General features: G+C 39.9%; 1 protein-coding gene across 1 annotated transcript in view; it reads right to left on the bottom strand.

Moving 5' to 3' along the window:
- The window catches only part of UBE2H (ubiquitin conjugating enzyme E2 H), a 100,038-nt gene that overhangs the window by 5,347 nt on the left and 71,651 nt on the right, over positions 1-23,040 (bottom strand). The window contains exons 4-6 of the mRNA XM_032642767.1: positions 20,530-20,569; positions 19,168-19,220; positions 3,843-3,971 (exon numbers count right to left, since the gene is read on the bottom strand). Of these exons, the coding sequence (XP_032498658.1) occupies positions 3,843-3,971; positions 19,168-19,220; positions 20,530-20,569 (222 nt within the window). The remainder of the gene's footprint in view (positions 1-3,842; positions 3,972-19,167; positions 19,221-20,529; positions 20,570-23,040) is intronic.

Raw genomic sequence — 23,040 nt, 5'->3', positions numbered from 1 at the left:
GGCCAAGTCTGAATGATGCAGTGCAGGGCCAGCTAAGATTATTTTCTGTATTTTCAAAGGGCTGTTAAAAAGGAAGAAAGAAATAAAGAATGAGTATGTGACAGAGACCATATGTGGCCAAATCTGGGCCTTTACAGAAAAAGTTTGCAGGCTTCTGACTTACACCCCTGCAGATTGATTGGAGCAAAATTTTATGCTGAGATAATGAGATTTCAAAAGCCCCTGGCTAGGTAGGAACTTGCCTTCATTTTTTTGAGAGTGAGAGAAATGTTTACTAAAGTCTTAGACATTGTATTTTTATTCTCTATTGGGTTGGCTACTTTTTCTTCCTTTGTAGAAAGAAGTTGCTGCACTTTGGCACTGCTCTTGGACACTGTAAGTCGATACTATCAGCCTTCTTCAGTATATTCAAGGAGACCAATGTGTATTAAGTGCTTACTGGGACAAGGCCTTTCAGGAGATAGAAAAATGAAGAGCAAGGTCACTAATGAGCAGGAAACACGGACAAAGATAAAAGCAGTTAGGGGGTTAAGTGCCATCAATGGGAAGCAGAAGGAAGGGACTGTGGCCCCTGAGAGCCAGGAAGGCAGTGTCTGCACTGACCCTTGAAGCAGCTCTGGCAGCTGCAGCATAGGAGACGCCACTCCAGGGGAAAGGCATAGACAGCCTCGCCAAAGCACAGGGGAGAAGGAAGTGGCTGGGATATTAAAACACATTAGGAGAGAACTACATTTGTTGTCTTTCTTTTAAAAAATCTGAAGCAAGTAAGGCAAAATGTACAGGTTTTGCTACAGTTGGATAGTGGATATGTAGTTAAGTCACTCTGTTTTTGTTGAAAACTCTCCCTGAAGAACTAAGGAAGCAGATACAGTTGGGTATCTGAAATTCATCCAATTTGTGTGTTACTGATACATTTAGAGGAGTAAAGGCAAAGATGTAGATCACACACAGTAACAGAGAGCCCTGAATGGCAGGCTAAGATGCCACTCAGGGAAGGTTTTTGAGAAGTGACATATCTTTAGACAGCTCCAACGGTGCCCCATCCTACAGACGGTCCAATATTTTCTTTTTCTTTTCTTTTTTTTTTTTTTTTTTTTTGAGTACGCGGGCCTCTCACTGTTGTGGCCTCTCCCATTGCGGAGCACAGGCTCCGGACACTCAGGCTCAGCGGCCATGGCTCACGGGCCCAGCCACTCCGTGGCATGTGGGATCTCCCCGGACCGGGGCACGAACCCGTGTCCCCTGCATCAGCAGGCGGACTCTCAACCACTGCGCCACCAGGGAAGCCCAGACAGTCCAATAATTTACAAGATAAAATAGCACCAACTAAATATGAATCATGTTCACGGTAAGAAAGGTTACATACACTGACCTCAGATGTCAGGCGTGGAAACTGACTACCTGGAGGGGATTATCTAAAGCGGTAAGGGGTGAATTAGCTCCCTAATGGGTGGGGGAGGGAGAGAGGGGCCGAAGGACCCAAATCTTAAGAGAATGATCACGTTTAGGAATGGAACGAGAAAAGTTTTCAGAAAGGTAAGGGGTAAAATACCAAAGCTGCAGAGAGGAAAATGGGTCATGAGAAAAATCCAAATGATTAAGAAGAGAGGAGGACTTTCCTGGTGGTGCAGTCGTTAAGAATCCTCCTGCCGATGCAGGGGACACAGGTTCGAGCCCTGGTCCGGGAAGATCCCACATGCTGCGGAGCAACTAAGCCCCTGCGCCACAACTACTGAGCCTGCGCTCTAGAGCCTGTGAGCCACAACTACTGAGCCCGCACGCCTAGAGCCCGTGCTCCGCAACAGAAGCCCCTGCTCGCCGCAACTAGAGAAAGCCTGCATACAGCAGTGAAAACCCAATGCAGCCACAAAAAAAAAAAAAAAAAAAAAGAGGAGAGAGGAGGGGAAACAAACAGCAGGACTCCTAAAGGAGTCCACAGAAACAGATAAAGGCTTCTGACATGGGGATACCTTTGAGTATGGGGGTGGTGGGTAACCAGGAGGAGAAGGAAGACCAACAGTGCTAGGAGGAAGGATAAATGGAGAACGAGATCATGTTGGTGGGGGGACTGGGTCCGAGAAATAAGATCTCTTATTTCCTGTAGGAAGAAACAAAGAAAAGATTGGCGGGGGCGGGGGGGGGGCGGATATATATAAAGGTAGGAAGCTGGGGTGAGCTCAGGTCTGATAGTCATGATCTTCTCAGATTACTAAGGAAGTGATAGCCAACACTAATGTTTCAGAAATCTAGAGCCCCCTAAGCTAGAGCTTGCTGTTCAAAGATAAAAACGTAGGTTAGGTTCCTTTTGTAACTGGGACTATAACAGATATGTACTAAAACAGGAATAGTGTTAAATAGAGGCATAATGAATACAAGAGCTATAGAAATATGCTCTGCACAGAGATATCTGTGGGTTGCAGACACTGTTAAGTGATTCTGATGTCAAAGTAAGACAGTCTCATAACAGAATTTTATCTGGTTAAAAATGAAATACATATTTTCCTGAATTATGTTTCTTTGGCTATGTCTGGTTACATAAATTAGATATTAATTTGCAAAGCACCTGAGACCTAAGTAAGTTAATTAGAGTAGATTTATTTTTACTTTATCTCAACAAAAAGTACCAAACAATACCCTAAGAGACCAGGGAAGAATGAGAAAAACTACTGTTCAACAAATAGGCCCAGATGCTCCCATCCTGTCTCATACTTTCATATTTAAGAGTGAAGACCTATGCATTCTGGGCTCTTATAAATTATTTCTACTGCCATCTCCTGCAAATGTACTCAGAGGGGCTATACACTTTGCAGAAGCTCATGTTCTGAGCTGCTGGGCAGATGAACGAGTCAAGCTAAAAACTGGGTAAATACCAATGCCTGCCATTTGTTAAAAAGAGCAGGCCTATTTTCATGGACTTTGAACTCCTCTCCTTTCTGGTGGAACTTTATGTATCTAGACTTTCACTATGAAAGTTCTCAAACATACACAGAGGTAAAAGGACAACGTGGTGAATGCTGGTAACCTTGTGTGTAGCTTTAGTTGTTCTTTCACAACCACATTTTCATTTTAATGAAATTCGTGTCCCATTAGCCTGTAAACTGAGAATGGGAAAACAGGATCCTAAATCTTAAAGGATGAGCTAACTAGTGCTACTAACCATTTGCACATTTCTAAACTTTAATAGCACATTTTAAGTTTTAATAGAAAAATCCATAGCACCAGGGCACTGGGGCCAGGTATCTGCAGTAGAAATGTGCCTTAGATGTAAACTTCCCAAAATGTAAGCAAATCAGTATGGGACCAAGAAAAGAAGCCAGTTGGGTAATTTTTATTCAACAGGTAAAATGATATAATAAAACAAAGTCTAAAGATGAATTTGGTAATTATTTCCCAACTCCCAAAGTTAACTGCTGTCCTGAAGGGCCAGGATGATTCCATTTACAAACCAATATGAGACTATGCCTTTCAATTAATACTTTACTCTCCAGTCCAATTTTCTAATTTTCTAAGACAAGAGGAAGCAAATGAAAGCAAAGGTTCTTTCATATAGGGGGTCACAGGGATTTCTGGCAGGGTTATGTCTACTTACCACCCAACTAATAAGTCACCCATTTCCTCATCTTTCCTTTTTTGCTTTCTCTCTCTTCTTTCTTGCTGAAACCTCCAGCTTTCTAAAGGTGTCTCTGACCCTTGAACCTACAGAGGCTAGTGAGCTCTGCTCCGGCCCACAGCTGTCTCTTTTTAGGCCTGAGAAAAATTACAAGTAACTAAGAAGGGCTTTTGATGATCAAAACCTAACAGACTTAAGTTCTTCTGTCTCCAGGCTAAGCTATTTGCCTTACCTTTAATTTTCTGCTTGTATTCTTCTGGTCGATGGAGGTACATAGCTGCAGCGTCACCGTTGAGAGGATCTATGGGGTTGGGATAGGCCAACAACTGGGGCAGGAAGGACTCAAATATATTGGTAAGATCTGAAAAACAAGCAAGAAATATATCATGCATGGAACAAACAAGTTCACCTAAAATTCACTTGAATTCAGTAGTCAACATATTTAACTACACTGATATTTTTTCATAAAACAGTGGTCCATTATATGTGACTTATATATTCCTTTCAATACCAATTTTTAAATTTAATTTTAATTTGAAGAACCACGTACACTTGGTATTCTCTTTGAAAGGCAACTGTCCCAATTCGAATTCACTCCACTCTGTAAACTGAGATTTTAGAAATACTACATGGTTTATTAAAACTTGTACCCCAATACTGTACAGCACTCTACATTCTTACAAAGCAAGCAGTTAATTTCTTAACATCGCCATTTTCTACAGCTTTGAAAATCCCCACTCTGAAAGTATTCAAGCACCAGATCTTAAAAGAACTGAATACAATTATATAAGCCTTGACATTTAATTCAATTCTCCTAACTTCTAATGGAGGTAAATATAACCAGTTTTTCAATTATTCTAGGTAATGAGGGTATGAACCACTTAAAATCATAAACAATCATAAGACAGATAAGTACCAATTTACTGCTTTCATTAATAATCATTTTAATAAACATTAACAACTCCCTTCTTACTAGATTCAGCACAAGGTGCTGGGTGTACATCTACATACACAGCAAAAACAACAAAAACCCTGCAGTTACCTAGTGTTTTATAAAGGAAGTAGGGCTTGAAAACCTGTAAAATAAACCACACATCCACATAACTTCAGAGATGCTCTAACTTCCATTCTATTTGCTGCTCAGTTAGCAGACAGTGAACTGTGGAACCTTAGCGCTTCCATCTCTCTGCCCACTCTAGTTACTCATCATGTTTTACAAAAAACATTTCTGTTTCAAGAGGGAATGCTAAAGTATAGTAGCATAGAAACTACTCTTCAATTTATTCTGCTTTTTAATGGATTTTGTTTTAGAGTGAGCGCTCTCATGCAGTATTGTAAGTGAATGTTTTGTCAAGCCATGTCACTTTAGATTAATGATTCTCAGCCAGGGGTGATGTTGCTTCCCAGCGGCCACTTGGCAATGTGTAGAGAAATTTCTGGTTGTCACAACCGGGTGGGGGAAGGTGCAGGGGTGCCACTAGCATCTACTGGACAGAGGCCAGGGATGCTGCTAAACATCCTACAATACAATGCACAGGATAGCCCTTCACAACAAATAATTACCTGGGACCAAAATGTCAATAGTGCTGAGGTTGAGAAAACCTGGTCTAGATAAAAGGGGTCAGCAAACTTTTTCGTAAAGGGCCAGAGTAAATACTAGTTTAGACTTGGTGGGCCACATTTGGTCTCTCACAGCTACTCAACATTCAGCCCTGCCACTAGCACAGAAGCAGCCACAGATAACAGATAAACAGATGGGTGTGGCTGTGTTCCAATAAAACTATATACAAAATCAAGCAGCCAACGTTTGCTGACCTCTGCTCTAGAAAATCCTATGAGAAGCAGATCATCCTTGTCACTATAAGGTAAAAAAACTGAGCAGTCAAAAAAAACCTAGAGCTGCACTATTCAATAGAACTTTCTGCAATGATGATAATGATCTGTATCTGCTACCAATATGGTAGCCATGTGGCTACTGAGCACGTGAAATATAGCTGGTTTGACTGTGAGGACTAAATCTTTCATCTTTAATTCTAATTAATTTAAATTTAAATAACTACATGTGGCTAGTAGATCCCATATTGGACCACTCAGGTCTACAGAGTGACCTGTGTCTAGGTAAAGTCTTTCCCCATGCATGGTCATTTATCTTATAATTGCATGAAGTTATCTTGTTCTTTTCTGACATTAAAGACAAACTAAATTATTGTCTAGTAATTTAAAACTTTAATAATGAGTTTTAGTATGACTGTAAGAATACCCAACTAGCTAATTATACATTAACTGCCCTCATTTCTAGAAGGGTAATAAGAAATCCTACTACCGTGTTTTAGCTTGCAATCTTTTAAGGTAAGCAGGGTCATACCAGGTTTAAACCAGGATGAACTGACCTATCCTATCCTCATGCACCAGATACTAACACAGAGCAGGTTTACCTTCAACCCCAAGTTAGGGACTTGGTATTACTGATAAGGCCAACTTTCCAAAGAACCACATTAAAGTAAAATTCCCACGTACCAGGAAACAAATGCAGAGATCCTTAATCAAAAAAGCAAAACAAAAATGATCTTCCAACATAACCCCAACCATCTGTGGCAGGATTTTCACTGCTGTTTTACATATATATTTTAAAGGAAGCAACATGTTTAACAAACCAATAACTATTCATGGTACAAAATCATTGAAACTATTCGTAAAGGCTAAGGGACAGAGAAAAATGCTTATGTTCTAATGCTGAATAGAGAAAGTCTGTAAAATATTATGTTCTCTAGAATTACAATGATGTACACAGTATGATGCATAAAAATATTTTAAAAGTTATGCATAAGAATATTTTAAAAGTTATGTTGGACTTCCCTGGTGCTCCAGTGGTAAAGAATCTGCCTTCCAATGCAGGGAACACAGGTTCAATCCCTGGTCAGGGAACTAAGATCCCACATGCCGTGGGGCAACTAAGCCCGTGCACTGCAACTATCGAGCTTGAATGCCTCAACGAGAGAGCCCGTGTGCTGCAAACTACAGAGCCCATGTGCTCTGGAGCCCACATGCCACAACTAGAGAGAGAAAACCCGCAGGCCACAACTAGAGAGAAGCTCGAGTGCCACAACGAAGAGACCACACACTGTAATGAAGGATCTCACAGGCCTCAATAAAGATCCTGTGTGCCCCAGCTAAGACCTGACATAGTCAAAAAAAAAAAAAAAAAAGGAAAATAAAAAATTAAAAGTAAATAAAAATTTTTAAAAAGTTATGTCAAAGCAAAAGGCTTGTATTTTCACACTTCAAATGACACTTTACTTTTTTTGCCTTTAAAAATAGCATTTGGGGGCTTCCCTGGTGGCGCAGTGGTTGGGAGTCCGCCTGCCGATGCAGGGGACGCGGGTTCGTGCCCCGGTCTGGGAGGATCCCACATGCCGCGGAGCGGCTGGGCCCGTGAGCCATGGCCGCTGGGCCTGCGCGTCCGGAGCCTGTCCTCCGCAACGGGAGAGGCCACAGCAGTGAGAGGCCCGCGTAACGCATAAAAAAAAAAAAAAAAAAAAAAAAAAAAAAAAAAAAAAATAGCATTTGCATATAAATGTGTCCTTTCTACTTGTGCATATGTTTGAAACATTTAATAAAACATGGAAGTCTGAAAAAACTTTTCCTCTCTTTATCCTTAAGTGGGTGGGTTATCAAGGCAATGGTAGAAAATGCTAAAAGGTAAGCAAATTAAGAAGAAAAAACAAGGGGTGTGAACCCTAAGTTTTACAAACTGAACATGATCCCAAAGCAGAGTTACAGTAACATTAATAATAGTAATAGTAATGGCAGCAAGAGTTTACACTTACACAGCCCTTACTACAAGCCAGGCCCTGTAAACACTTTACATATACACTCTTTTTTTTTTTTTTTTTTTTTTTTCCGGTACGCGGGCCTCTCCCGTTGCGGAGCACAGGCTCCAGACGCGCAGGCCCAGCGGCCATGGCTCACGGGCCCAGCCGCTCTGCAGCACATGGGATCCTCCTGGACCGGGGCACGAACCCGCGCCCACTGCATCGGCAGGCGGACTCCCAACCACTGCGCCACCAGGGAAGCCCCTATATACACTCTTAATTTCACTACAGCCAATGGGGTAGGTACCATTACTATCTCCATTTTGCATATGGGGAAAATGAGGCACAGAGAGGTTAGGTAACTTGTCCAAGGGGCTGGGTTTCAAACCTGGGCTTATGCACTACACTGCTTCTGTTAGTGGATAAAAGGAACACTGTCTCAACCATGATGGCAAAAGCTCCCCACATCTCTGCATCAAACTGTATACCCTCAGAAATGACCACCCTCCTCCCCAAAGTTTTTCTTTCTCACATGTTCAAGGCCAACAGGATGGTCTCTAAGCAGAGAATGTTCAGGAGTAAACTGGGGGCCTCTCCTGCCACATCAGCATTATTGGTGCTGCCCCCAAAAGATTAACAGCTGAATGTTCCTATCAAACAACAAAAAACTTGAAAAAAAAAAATAAAGTGCAGGTTTTAAGTTCAGAAGCACTTTAGGACTTGAGAAATATTGCAGACAACATGTCTCATAACTAGGTGTTTCATGTGTTCCAGGAAAAGATTTTATACCCCTCACCATTACTTTTAAGTTTTTCAAGCTACCAATAAGTGGCTTTGCCTATGTATTTGTTCCAAACAAATAAAAGAACCCTCAATTAAAAAAAAAAAAAAAAAAAACCCTCAATTATTGGTTTCTCCTTCCTGTGTCTACTGTCTTCCGACATCAACATACTTTTGATCCATTTTACAGATGTGCTGAGTCACACCTCTAAAACAGAAGAGCAGGAAAGGAAAAGTACGCAGCCCAGTTTTGGGTAAAGATGACAGCTTTTGAAGGCCAGGATGCTGTTGCCATGGCCATTTTAAAGCAGTAAAGTATTCCTGAAAGTGGCTAACAGAATGACTACCATTGAGAGGTTCCTCCCCAAAGAAATATCTCTCAAACATGCAGTTGTGCACAAAATCTTCTTTCAAGATAAATATTCTAGCAGAAGAGACATAAATCATAAACCAAGAATGAAATAAAGATACTCATCTTTGGAAAAATCCATCATAATAAAATTTTTTCCCCCTAGAATTGTTAATAATATAAAACATCTATCAGTTCCAAAGTCTTTTAAAAAACACTGACCTTCCACTTTTCGGAAGGGAGAGAACCAGACACGGATCGCACAATCTAGAGATTACAGTCAGGTGCCCCCATTACTGGATACCTTAATTTTTTTTTTTTTTTTTGCGGTACGCGGGCCTCTCCCGTTGCAGAGCACAGGCTCCGGACGCGCAGGCTCAGCGGCCATGGCTCACGGGCCCAGCCGCTCCGCGGCACGTGGGATCTTCCTGGACCGGGGCACGAACCTGTGTCCCCTGCATTGGCAGGCGGACTCTCAACCACTGCACCACCAGGGAAGCCCCGGATACCTTAATTTTTAAAGAAAGTCTCAAGAACTCTGATAAGTATGGTTTACCATGAGCAAACAGCTCTTACTTTTGCCTTGGACTAAATCAGCACTTAACCAAAATGCAGTCCATTAGGACTGATTCTTCAACCTGATCTTACAGTATTAATGTTAACAATATTACAACACTCATAGTTCAGCTTAGGCACATAAACTAATGATTTATATCCATATTTAATTTTTAAAAACACTCAAATTATACTTATCTCTCATCAAAAGCAGCATTTACCCCACTCAGTCTACAGCAATGGTTCTTGGGCAAGTCTAGGTCCTGGTTGTTCGTCCATTAAAATTACCCACCGGGTTTTTTCAAAATATGCATACCTACCCTAGGGATTCTGATTTAGGATTGGTTAGCATCTGCATGTTTGTGATACGTGTGCAGAAATGTACTACCTACTCTACACACTCCTAACCCCAGAGACCAAATGGGAAGAGCTATGTGCTTGTGGGTTCTCTAGCTCAAGAAAATGTTTAGGTCTTGGCAGCTAAGCTGCTGAAGAGGCTCTAATTTAGTAGCCCTCCCTGACCCTTTCACTGTCCTTTTTCTGCACACTGCTGTCACCATCATTCCCTCCAGGTGGAGGTATTCCAAACTATAGGTAGGAAAGCAGGTCTCTTCCTCTCTGCATCTCAGTTTCTTCATCTGCAAAAAGAGAATACTGCAGCTCCTTACAAGAAGAAATACACATTTCTAAAAATGACTATAAAATAGGCTTCAAACTACATCAAAGGACTAAAATATTAATACAAATATGCCATCTTCTCAGAAGAAATTTCAGCTACCTGTATCCCTCAAGGAATACTTATTAATAATTAAAATGAGTCACCCACACAAAAATGCACCAATTCTTTTTTTTTTTCTTTTTTTTGTCTGTGTCGGGTCTTCGTTGCTGTGCGCGGGCTTTCTCTAGTTGTGGCAAGCGGGGGTCTACTCTTCATTGCAGCGTGCGGGCTTCTCACTGCAGTGGCTTCTCTCATTGTGGAGCATGGGCTCTAGGCACGTGGGCTTCAGTAGTTGTGGCACTCGGGCTCAGTAGTTGTGGCTTGTGGGCTCTAGAATGCAGGCTCAGTAGTTGTGGCGCACGGGCTTAGTTGCTCCGTGGCATGTGGGATCTTCCCGGACCAGGGATCGAACCTGTGTCCCCTGCACTGGCAGGCAGATTCTCAACCACTGCGCCACAAAGGACGCCCCGCACCAATTCCTAAAGTAAAGCCACCCTACTCCAGGTGACTCACAAAAAGATGGGTACATGGCTTAAAAGAGAAGACACTCAGGAAGGGATGAATCACATCTCTCATGTTTTATTCTTGGCTGTTTATGAACCAGTGACCATAAGTTATTTCTTCTTCCTCTATTTCCTTTGAACATTAAAATGGAAACCTTTGTAAAGCATACTGCTATCTTCAGGTTAAAACCCTGTGGATGCCAAAGCGTGACTTGGTCAGCCTCATCAGGAACCACAATTACCAAGCCGGCAGTCCTCTCAGAGACTTGAACTTGCATAATCTTTGTTTGTTTTTCAGATTTAATACCCCAAATGCTGTGACTCAGAAAACACCACCATGGTACAGCACAGTCACGGCCAGGTAGCATCTGCATGTTTGTGATACGTGTGCAGAAATGTATTACCTACTCTACACACTCCTAACCCCAGAGACCAAATGGGAAGAGCTATGTGCTTGTGGGTTCTCTAGCTCAAGAAAATGTTTAGGTCTTGGCAGCCATCATAGCCCTCCTCCCTTCTCCAATGCCACCTATCCTTCCCCCTTTTCTCACCCTACTCCTTGTTCCCCAGATGTCCGAGGCCCTGGGTTCCTTCTTTTTAAAGCCAAACAAACAAAAAACATACAGAAAAACTTGTTTGGAAAGACATCAGCCACTTGCTCAGCAATGTGAATTCTGTGGTCTTTGTATTAATACAAAGAGTGTATTTTATGCTCTTACTCCAGGAAGCTCATCATCTCACAATTTTAAAGAAATAAGTCTATGCTGATAATTAGCAAATCCTTCTAATTGGTCCTTTACATTTCTGGTCTTAAACATGCCTAAAATTATTTCCCTGAAAACCTATTCCTTTCTCCTAAAACCTAGATCGACAGCTCCAAACCTCCGGAAGGACCTTGGTTAGGCCTTCCTCCTTTATTCCATGTACTCAGTCAATTTCCCAGACTCACTATTAATCCTAGTGAAATGCCTCTAGTTCCTCTTCTGTTTCCACTGGCATGTAACTACATCAAGCCCAATGTATCTTTCTAGACCTGGATCAGGACAACCATCTCTGGATGGCCTTCCAGCCTCCAAACTCTTACCGTTGGAAGCAGAGAACACGTCCTTAAAACACTCAGGTCATTTCCCATCAAGAGCAAGTTCCTTTTCTTTTCCTACAAAACTTCATACTCCAGAAGCATGCTATCCAAACAAACTTACATTTTACTGACCTTCTCCCTCCTGGAGGACTCCTGGCTTCCAAAGCTCAGAATCACTGAGTTAGCCACGACTCCTTAAGGTATTTAACTGTTTTGTAATTCAATAGGGAGCAGGGCTAAAAGGAGAGGAAGAAAGGAAAAGTCCCGCTCACAATCAGAGAGGTAAAAAGCTGGGTAAAAACCCACAAGAAGTAGATTCTAGTGAACCAGAACCAATGACTGCGACCTCCTCTTTCCATGGCTTTTGGCCATTATAGTTGAAGCTGATGGCTAGATAAGTTGAGATCACCTGGGAATTAAAACCATGTTATCCGGGGCTTCCCTGGTGGCACAGTGGTTGAGAATCCGCCTGCCAATGCAGGGGACACAGGTTTGATCCCTAGTCCAGGAAGATCCCACATGCCGCGGAGCAACTCAGCTTGTGCGCCACAACTACTGAGCCTGTGCTCTAGAGCCCGTGAACCACAACTACCGAGCCCACGTGACGCAACTACTGAAGCCTGCGCGCCTAGAGCCCGTGCTCCATAACAAGAGAAGCCACCGCAATGAGAAGCCCGCGCACCGCAACAAAGAGTAGCCCCTGCTCACCGCAACTAGAGAAAGCCCGCGCGCAGCAACCAAGACTCAACTCAGCCAAAAATACAATAATTTTAAAAAACCAAACAAACCCATGCTATCCTTGATTTGCTAGAGAAAATCATCAGCTGACCTTTCAAAATCCCATTGATTGACTTTGCTCATCTTATAAGGAACTGTAATTAATTCATCATATTGCTAAGCAAGCCATGAATTTATAGTTACATGTTCAAAATAAAAACAATCATAAAATTCCATTTCCTTTGCTCAGTTTTTTTTTTTTGTCCTTTTTTTTTGGGGGGTGGTATCTAACTATATGTATGAAAACACACTGACATATATGTGGTCAAAGTTTACAAGACTGAAAGAGGACAAATAAAAATTCCAGATTTCTTCAGGTTATCTAAGAATTTTGGGTTAATTAATAGATCTTTACTTTTCTACTCTTGTCAGCTCTTAAGAAGTTGCACTATTAATGATGAATTTGAGTCTTTTACTTTAATTTTCTTCTGCTTGTAGTCTGTGAATACTAAAAACAGTGAAATTCTACCCCCTAAAAGGAGGAGGAGCCAGAAACCTATACCTCTCTTCAGCTGGAGGATCAGCATTGCATATAGTCAAGCAGCTGTTATGTATGAAAGACTGAGTAAGCAGTGGGCCCTAAAAGGTGACAGACATCCCCTAGAGGAAAACCTCAATAAAGCCAATTAGGAGGAATGCCTTCAGACAGGCAGGTAGATTTGAAAAAAGAAATGGCCTTGAGATTAAATATTCTCTTACTAGCTGCTTGAGGGCACACATGTGGCAAGCTGAAGCAGACCACCACAAAGACTTGTGTGGTGCTGTGACACAGAACCAGCTGGCCACTGAATGCTAACATGCTTTAATGGGATAATACATACAGCAAACCAGTATCCCAGATGATATATTCAAGAATGTGTCCAATCACTTAACTGAGAGGGTCTTCTGTGTGGATAAAATATACAAAGGGTGTGAAACTCATTAGATGTACACGTGATCTCGTGTTAGTCCATGCGGATCTTTTAAAGATAGAATAAAGTCTCATGAAGAGGGTCATGCATGCAAAAAACAAAACTCGTCTCTCCTCACACCTCTTAAAAAAGAGAGGGAGCAATCAGCAGGAATTAATAAGAATCAGCAAACACTTGAAGAATTTTTGCAATATTCCTGAGAGATATACTTAATCTCACTACACTACCATTACACTTTTTTAAGTATTCCAAGCTAAAAACAGGTATTCCTGTTATATGTGGGAAAGAGCAATGTCAAAGACATAGGGTACTAATTAAAACTTGGTGGAATACCAGATATATCCTGCTAAGTGCCAGATCACCAGGTCACCAACCAGAGGTGTGTAGTTTTATAACATGGAACGTTTTAAAGCATTCCACTGTCTTAGAAAATCATCTTCCATCCATTGCCTAATTCCAACTCCCTCTCCACAATGTATTTAAACCGTAGAGATCTGCAGAAGGAAATGAGTGCTACTACATAGATCAGAATGAAGAAAACAGACTTTTGTTCACCAAAAAACATTCCCCTTGTTGCCATGTCGATCTCAAAACACTTCCCACCTTACTTAGGTGTTCTTGAGAGGTCAGTTCATCCTGGTTTAAACCTGGTATGACCCTGCTTACCTTAAAAGATTGCAAGCTGAAACACGGTAGTAGGATTTCTTATTACCCTTCTAGAAATGAGGGCAGTTAATGTATAATTAGCTAGTTGGGTATTCTTACAGTCATACTAAAACTCATTATTAAAGTTTTAAATTACTAGACAATAATTTAGTTTGTCTTTAATGTCAGAAAAGAACAAGATAACTTCATGCAATTATAAGATAAATGACCATGCATGGGGAAAGACTTTACCTAGACACAGTGATCACAAGCTAATGAAGAGAAAACAAATCCATAAAATCACAATGGAGCCCTGAAGCTACAGCCCCAAAGAAAGAAAAACATGGCTGTGGCTGTCTTTCAGGACCATAGCCTGGCTCATATCCCACGATCCACAAAGCCTGGACCACTCCATGGTTCTGATGCTGACTGTCAGTGAATGTGAACGTGGTGTTTTTAATGAATTTCTGCTAGGTTATTCAACCCAAGAAAGCCCCATTTTTCTATGTATAGCTAATTAAACTCTTGGGGCACATGCCAACACCAAATCTAAATATTTACAAGCAGACAAAGGAGGTGGATCATGGAGCTAGCATTGTGGAAACCATCAAATCCAGAACTCAGCATATTTCTTCTTTATCTACTACAGCTGACCTTTCTCCATAGTACTAGAAAGAAACTACTCTACCTGGGTCTGTCTAGGAGACTCATAATGACATCCAGCTGTTCCAAAAGCAGGATGATGTTTGTGATTCTAACATGGATGGATCAATACTGAGTTCTCAAGCCTGTTGAAACAGTGGTTGCTGGCCACTCAATTATCCATGCAGATAGATAAATGTATCTCTTATCTCTGCAACTATACTAAAATGTCTAGAAACATAGCTAGCAAACACTCATGCAGCATAAAGCATTATTTTAAGATAAAGTTACCCTCAGCCAAAATCTGAATTGTTTGGAAAGACTCACAGGCTACCTGACTGAAAAGAGGTATGTAATAACAATGTATTTCCAACATGAAAAGGCTTAAATTCATTTAGCCGCTTAAAATCATTAGGTTACAGCATAGTACTATTAAGTAAATTTATGATTTAAAATTTTTCTAAATGCCTAGCAAAAGAAGCACTGTTTCTCCTAATTCTAATCCCAAAGTTCCTGAAGCATTCCTTTTGTTGTAGTCAAACTCATTTGTCTGTTATTGACCACCCCACCAAATGACTCTAGGGGAAATAATTTCCCAAATGTTGATTTTTCTCACCAGCAAAATAAGAGGACTATCCAGTCCACTGGCTAGCAACCCTAAAGGTGAGAATAAAATTATAAACTGCCCAATTTTATATGAAAATTGTCTTCTACATTACTTTGTCCACAACTTAATCCACAAATAAGTAATTTACCAAGTCAGTCGAGAAATGAGTAAAACGAAAGTCGGAGAGAGAAACACAATTTACGAGGATCAAGTATGCATGGCTCAGAATGGCGGGAGGGAAACTGAAGCTGTACCGCAGTGAAGGTACCTGAGCTTCCAGGAGTGTGGGGTGAAAACACAACTATGGATAAAATATATTTGAGTAAAAAGGAAAACAGAAAACAAGCTACCTATGGCTTAATGAACTTTCCTTTCATCAGTCTTTAAAATTACAGTTGTTTTTGAAATTGAAATCCAGATCCCCTTGGCTGAATTTTAAGTTTTCCAGAGCTTTTATCATTCCTGTCTGGAAGAGCACGAAGGGATGTAAAAAAAAAAAAAGATGCCATCATACAGGAAGTCAAAATGAATCAATTTTGTGATGGCATCTGCTACTTTCCTTTTAATGTCACAAAGAGTAACAATAGTAACTTCAAACTCAATAGATAGCTTCATATTGATGACAAGCTTCTTTACAAAATTAACCACTATAATATGCTCTTTCAAGATTAAATATAAAATTTTAAATTACTGGGTGATTAAGCTACAATTATACCAATTTTGAGCTTCTGAATGAACAAACTGCATGTACACTTGGCAAAGGAAAACAGGAGGAGAACAGAGGCAAGGAGTCAAGGCTGCCAGAAATCAATTTTCTTTTGTGGAGTTGGTGAGGGGTGGTGGAGGAATAAACATAAACATTGTTTATTATCAGGTTATGATGAGTATAAATCTGAATTTCATCTGGGAATTGCTGTTATAATAAAAATATGTATATCTACTGCACAGTACGTGCATGCCCTGGGGCAAAGTTAATTGCAGGAAATTTCACAAGTAACTCCCTGCTCCTTACCATATTATATAGTAGAGTTGAAACAAGTTTTGGTTACCAAGCTAAGCCTTTTGCTTTTCAGTTGAATATCTGTGTTAACTTGCCAACTTTCTCCTATTAGTTGTTTCGTACTAAGTTAGATTTGCTTTTGTCCTTTGAACTAAAATTCAAGAATCACAGCAGGAAATTGAGTGATTCAAAATTCACCAATGACGAAACTAACTTTCAATGCCGGAGGGTTTAGCAGCTTGTAATAAAAATTCAGTTTAGATCTCAAGATCAGATAAGTCTAAAAGAAACTTCAAGGTCATCTAAACCAACCCTTTCTACCAGTACTTTCATATAGATTGTATTTACCTGCTCCTAAATCTTTCCATGAAAGAAATGTTGAATTTTCTTGAGGAATAGTTTGGACTTGAGAAAAATGTCAAAACAGTTTTCCCGTGCTGAGCATAATTTTGACTATACTATAAAAATATTTTCTTCCTGCTTTCCTACACTTACCTGTTAGTGTGTTCATGTTCTTGTATTATGGAACACTTAATGGTAACTTGTACACATGTAATACAGAAATCGAAATTCACTTTCATCAATGTGGTTTAATTCTTGTTACTTACTAAATGCTTTGCAAGGTAATACAAGAACATATTCTAACATTTTATAGATGTGATGAAACCTTAGTCATGCTGGCCTGTTGCTTGAAAGTGTATTCTGAACTTCATACACCTGCTGGCAGGAATGTTAACATGGTACCACCTGGGAAAATAGTTCCTCAAATGGTTAAACAAAGTCACCATATCTCCGAGCAATTCTACCCCCAGGTACATACCCAAGAGAAATGAAAAACGTATGTCCACAGAGAAACCTGTGCACAAATATTTATAGAGGCATTATTCATAATAGCTAAAAGGTGTAAACAACCCAAATGTCTATCATCTGACAAATAAAAATGATATCTGTAGACTAGAGTATTATTTGGCCATAAAATGGAATGAAGTACTGATACATGCTACAACATAGATGAATCTTGAAAACATTATATGAAGTAAAAAAGTTACAAAACACCACATATCGTATAATTCCATTTACAAGAAATGTCCAGAATAGGCAAATCTATACAAACAAGAAGGTTGGTTATTGCCTAGGGCTGGGGGATGGGGCTGGGAAATGAGGGGATGATAGCTAAAGGGTACAGGGTTTCCTTTTGAGGTGATAAAAATATTCTATGATAAAAATGTGGGAATGGTTGTAAATAACTGTGAATATACTAAAAACTATCATCAAATTACACTTTTTAAATGGGTGTATTTTATGTATGTGAGTTATAATTCAATAAAACTTATTTTAAAAAAATCTGTTCTGAGATGTGAGGTACTTGACAATCAGCAAACCTCTTCCACAAAGCTCTTCTGGTCAGTAGTAAAAGAATTAGTTAAACTAAAGTCCAATTTACTTTATTGTCATTGGAACCAGCTTGCAGCATTTAGTTATGTATATTTCTACAATGTGAATGCAGTTTAAGAAAATACATTATTACATCAGATATTCCAGGCAACCTGCCACAAGACATTTTTACCGAAAAACCATCTTAAAAGGAATCCCTTTAACCAACCTCAGTGTATATGTCCTTTCTTGTTGCCTCATCTCCTTATAAGCTGCTGTTTCCCTAAAACTCTCATGTCAAACAGTACTGGGCATGATTAATTCACTTATTAATTCAACAAATATGTGAACCCTCATTGTACACGGACTACTGCTTTAGGCACTTGTATATATGTACACGCACACATGCACGCATGCGCACACATGAGACAAAGTCCCTGATCTTGTGGAGCTTACAATCTGACAGGACAAGATAAACAATAAATAAATTTTAAGGTTTTTAAAAGAGGGTGCTGTGCTATGGAGGGGCGTTATTTCAGATCAAGTGGCCAGAAAATGAGGCTTCTCTAAGGAAGCATGTTTGAGATGATAAAAGAAGGTGCCAGCTACACAAAGATCAGGGAGGATAACTCCAGGCAGAGGAAGTAACTCTTGAAGGAATTAGGAGGAGGAAAAAAAAAAGGATTAACTGTGTGCTGCTGGTGACCAACCTCTGTGATTCTTATCACCATCCTAGTGCAAACAAGGTGACTTGCAGATGGTGGCTGGAATAAGGGGTCTTATGTACCTTAAGACCGCTAAAAGGTCTCACAACCCTCCAACAAGGGGAGGACGTCTCTAGGTAACCCCAGCCTGAAGTGATCTTTCCCGCTCTGCACCTCTCAGCAAGTGTTTGTTGTCTGTACCACTCATTCTCACAAACACATTGGTACGAGGCACCGTGCTAGGAGTGCCAGGACTTAAACACAAATCAGACCAGCACCCTGAAAGCCCTTAGGGCAGGAAATAATCCAGTAGCACAGAAAATGTAGGCACGGACAACAAACACAAGGTAGAAAGTAAAAGCAGGCCACAAAAAAAGAGCTATAAAATTTAGGCATGTCCAGAGATTACTTCCAGCTGGAGCATCAGGGGAAGCTTCACAAGGTGGGTGCACGAGAAGAGGGAGAGTCTGTGAAGCCTGAGAACTTGGACATGTGGGGAGAACAGACTGATTTGTTGTATCCCTAATAAACTTTAAATATATTTAGAAATACTTTTAGCTCCCCAAGCAAGTTACAAGGCCTGATAAGGCTTCTCTCTCTCTGTGATCTCAATTTACATGCTGATTCACTGTAAGAGATCATATGTGAATTTCAGCACTGAAGGTAAGGCTAAATTATTCTTTGCTTCATAACAAAGTTTTCACCTTTGAAACAGATGATGATCCCCCAAACCTCTTAATACACCATCTCATTTCAAAGGGACATTCCTAAGAGTTTTTCCAAAACAGATAAACATGTATACAATGTGCTTCAGAATAACACATACATAAAATGTCTGTGTTAAGTATTTGTGTGGCTGCATATGTGTAACACTGTACATTAATTTCAGAATCTTACAAGATAATTTCAAACTTCCACTGCTAAACCAAAGTCTGTACTCATGAGAAAACGTTTTTTTCACTGATTAAACTTTCCCACCGGCTTTCAAAATCCTTTCCCATTCCCAACAAAACATTTCAAACCAGAGAAGAAAATCCAAACAACATTTTTTTAGGCAGTGTCTCAACATCTCTAAAAAATATTCCATGGCCAAACTCACCATACAGAGCTGTCCAAGTTTGATTAATTACATCTAGACACACAGTTCCTGACCTGAAACAGATGGAAAGAATGGCATTTTTTAAAAAATTAGAAAGTTAGCTGCATGTATTTGGCAACTAGTTTAATCATCAGGAAAAATATTTTTAATAGATTAAAAAAAAAAAACCAAAGAATCCCAATTGGGGAAAACATGATGAGGAGCAGAATATACACAGTCTTGTGTCTACTTACAGACTGAAAGGGAAAACCAGTAACTATACAATGGAGAAACCAGACAACACCTTAACCATGTGATGAGAATTACCATTGGTTATCAGGGCAGACAAACTTGTGTGCCTCCAAAAAGGATACCCTGAGGAGGACACAATCTCACTTTTTGGTTTTCTGGCCTTAAGAGCATACTCTGAACCTAATTATAAGGAAAAATCAGACAAACCCAAACTAAGGGACAGTATGAAATAACTGGTCTTTATTCCTTAAAAATGTCAATTTTATAAAAAGCTAAGGAATGATTTCAGATTGAAGTAGTTTAAAGAAACATGACAACTAAATGCAGTAGATGATACTGGACTGGATCCTTTAATGAATGAAAAAAAAAAAGTGCTAAAAAGTCCATTACCAGAATATGGCAGTAGATGAAAAAGTACTGCATTAATATGCAATTCCTGAATCTGACAACTATACTGCAGTTACATAAGAGAACATCCTTGTTAAGATGACTGATACATGAAAGCATTAAAGGGCCATGGGGCATGATGTATATATATATACATACAACCTCTCAGAGTTCAGAATACTTCATATGTATGCACGTGTGTGCGTGTGTGTAATATCAAAATTTAGTGCCATGACAAGGAAAAACTGCAGGACAAACAGTATTCTAAATAGCCCTGGAAGTATAAAATAGGAGGCACTGATATCACATTTTAAAATATCACTAATAAAATATTAGAAGGAAAGAAAGGGATAATTAAGATTCATTAACTGTTTGTTTTACTCTCAAGGACTGAGAAATACTTTAAGGGCTGAAAATAATATAATCTGTACACTGAAGACAGATCTCTGGACAGTGTCTATACAAAGAGAACAGAGATATGGAATATTACAAATGTTAGCTGGATATCAAGGGAAATGAAAGACCCATTCATGACAGTGGAAAAAACCAAGCAGTCCAATAGTGGACCCTGAACTAAGGTGGAATATCATAGTCCTGGATTCTATAATGGAAGTGACCATTCTTACAGTCCGATCTGTTGTTAAAATCCAAAAAGATAATTGAGGTTTTTTTAATAACAGAGAGATGAACTCTAACCAAGAGCAGCTGCTGCTAAGATTTAAACATTTTTAAACAGTTACTTACGCTTCATCAATGTTGGGATGGAAAATTTTATTCATGAATCCTGTAAAAAGAGATGTTAATTAGCAGCAAAAAGTATCCAGAGAACAATTAGTTTAAAAGTATTTCAGTACTGGAAACAATTTCAGTATTAGGATAACTCATTACTTTCAATCTTAGATCTTTGGTTACTGGTAAGACTATATTCTCCTGACTGTGTCAATTACTTAAAATACATCAGAGTTCTACTAATCAAATGAGCAAACTTTGAGAGCAATGCAGCTTCTATACAAAATAATCATTACAAGAAATTATTTTCTGAGCTATGAAGGTACTTGCCAAGAAAATTTATAGTACTAAATGGTTTATTAACTAGTGCCATGATAAAAGTTAAGAAAGCTACTCTGACTTTCCTCCCCAAAGTTTTATTGTTCAATCACTAAATGTGGAGGTTCTGCATTTGAACTTCTCCTTCCGAAGCTCAGTTACTCGTATCATTGTGCTACACCGTGTGCGGAACGTGAATGAAGCTGCTGAAATGCTAAAGGAGTACTGCTTCCAAACCGCAAAGGATTTCATAAGAACAGTGACCAAAGTATTTCCTTTAACTTTAGTCTACTCATTCCAGGAAACCCAGTTTTGATTAAAATTAGGGCAACCAAGAAATTAGGCAAGGTGTTTAAAAAAATTCTGTAAGATGGCTGTATCTGTCAGGGATTCAAATTTTTTGATTTATTCCTAGAAAAACAAGTTTGTATAGACTTTTAAACAAATATATTGATATTTAAATTCCAAAAAGAAATTATTTTCTAACTCAAAACCAGTGAGTTAATCAGTTTGTATACAAGCAAATGACAGTATTCTAAAGCAGAGATCCACTGTCAAAGCCCTCATTTTGTCATCCTTATCGCCTTACTTCCTTTTTTAAATTTAATTTTATTTATTTATTTTTTGGCCATGCCACACGGCATGCGGGATCTTAGTTCCCTGACTAGGGACTGAACCCGTGCCCTCTGCGATGCAAGCACGGAGTCTTAAGCACTGGACCGCCAGGGAAGTCCCCTTACTTCCTTTTTAGACTTCCTTATTCCGTACCCTCCTCTCAATAAATTGAAGTTCCTTATTAAGTGGCTATCACCACGTCCCAATCCCACCCTCCCTCACCCCAACCCCACCTTACATGTTCTCTTTCATTCATTCAAAATATATTTGGTCAACGTCTATGTGTCAGGCACTGTGCTTAGTTAGGGTACAAAACCAAATAAAGACAGTACTCTATTCTCAAGGAGGTCACTGGAGCAATGGGACAAGACACACAAAGAAATAACTGCAGTGTGCAAAAAGGTGACAGGGGGCTTCCCTGGTGGCGCAGTGGTTAAGAATCCACCTGCCAATGCAGGGGACACAGGTTCGAGCCCTGGTCTGGGAAGATCCCACATGCCACGGAGCAGCTAGGCCCGTGAGCCACAACTACTGATCCTGCGTGTCTGGAGCCTGTGCTCAGCAACAAGAGAGGCCGCGACAGTGAAAGGCCCACGCACCGCGATGAAGAGTGGCCCCCGCATGCCACAACGAGAGAAAGCCCTCGCACGGAAATGAAGACCCAACACAGCCAAAAAAAAAAGCCAAGCATTTGAAGCCCTTTAAAAAAAAAAAAGAGGTGACAGGGGAAGCATGTATAAGGAGAGGAAGATGTCAGGAAAGATGCAGACAAGTGGCATCAAAGGAAGATCCTCAAGGATGAGGTGTGACAGAGGTCATCTCCGAAAAGCTAAGAAACTTCTCTAGATTTAGAAAACGGGGATGAGACTATATGAAATCCCAGACATTCCAATCCTCACGTGCTCTAGCCACTCCAAGTACTAATCATGCTTCCAATTTTTGTTTTTTAATCTTTTGTGTTGAAATAGCTTAATGTTTTATTTATTACTATCAAGAGAGCCCATGCAATGTTTAAATTACTCTGACGCAAAAAGATTTGTGTCCAATTACCATTTCACATTCATTTTTCATTCAAGATGTTTCAAAGTCTAGATGTACAAGGTATGTGTTTATGAGGCGATTATACTAAGCCAATGGAAATGTTCATGCCTTAATGTTAAGAGAAGGAAAAGCAGAATAAAAATTCTATCGAACCTCAGAAAAACACTAATACATGTGTCCAAGAAGGCCTAAGAGGATATCTGTTGCAGCAGTGTTTATAAAAGCCAAGAACCAAGTTCAACCCCATCAACGAGGGATGGGAGAGACTGTAGTACATCCTTATACTGGGAGTCCTATACAGCCAAGGTAGTGAACTAGGTCAGTATGTATAGAGCCAAAGCTGAGGGGAAACAAAAAAGTTGCAGGATGATATAGTTACAGCATGATACCATTTACATAAACTAAAACAAAGCAACACTACATATTCTCTATGGTAACGAGTACAGAAAACTGTATTGGACCAACATATACCAAATTTATAAGAGTATTTTAGTGAGGGTGCAGGGCCAAGGTCATGGTGGGAATAGGTAACAGAATGAGGAATGGTGATTA

Source organism: Phocoena sinus, chromosome 9 (genome assembly GCF_008692025.1).
Source record: "Phocoena sinus isolate mPhoSin1 chromosome 9, mPhoSin1.pri, whole genome shotgun sequence".
Classification (NCBI taxonomy): Eukaryota; Metazoa; Chordata; class Mammalia; order Artiodactyla; family Phocoenidae; genus Phocoena; species Phocoena sinus.
Note: the sequence above shows the minus strand (reverse complement) of the source record. Positions and strands in the feature narration are given on the sequence as shown.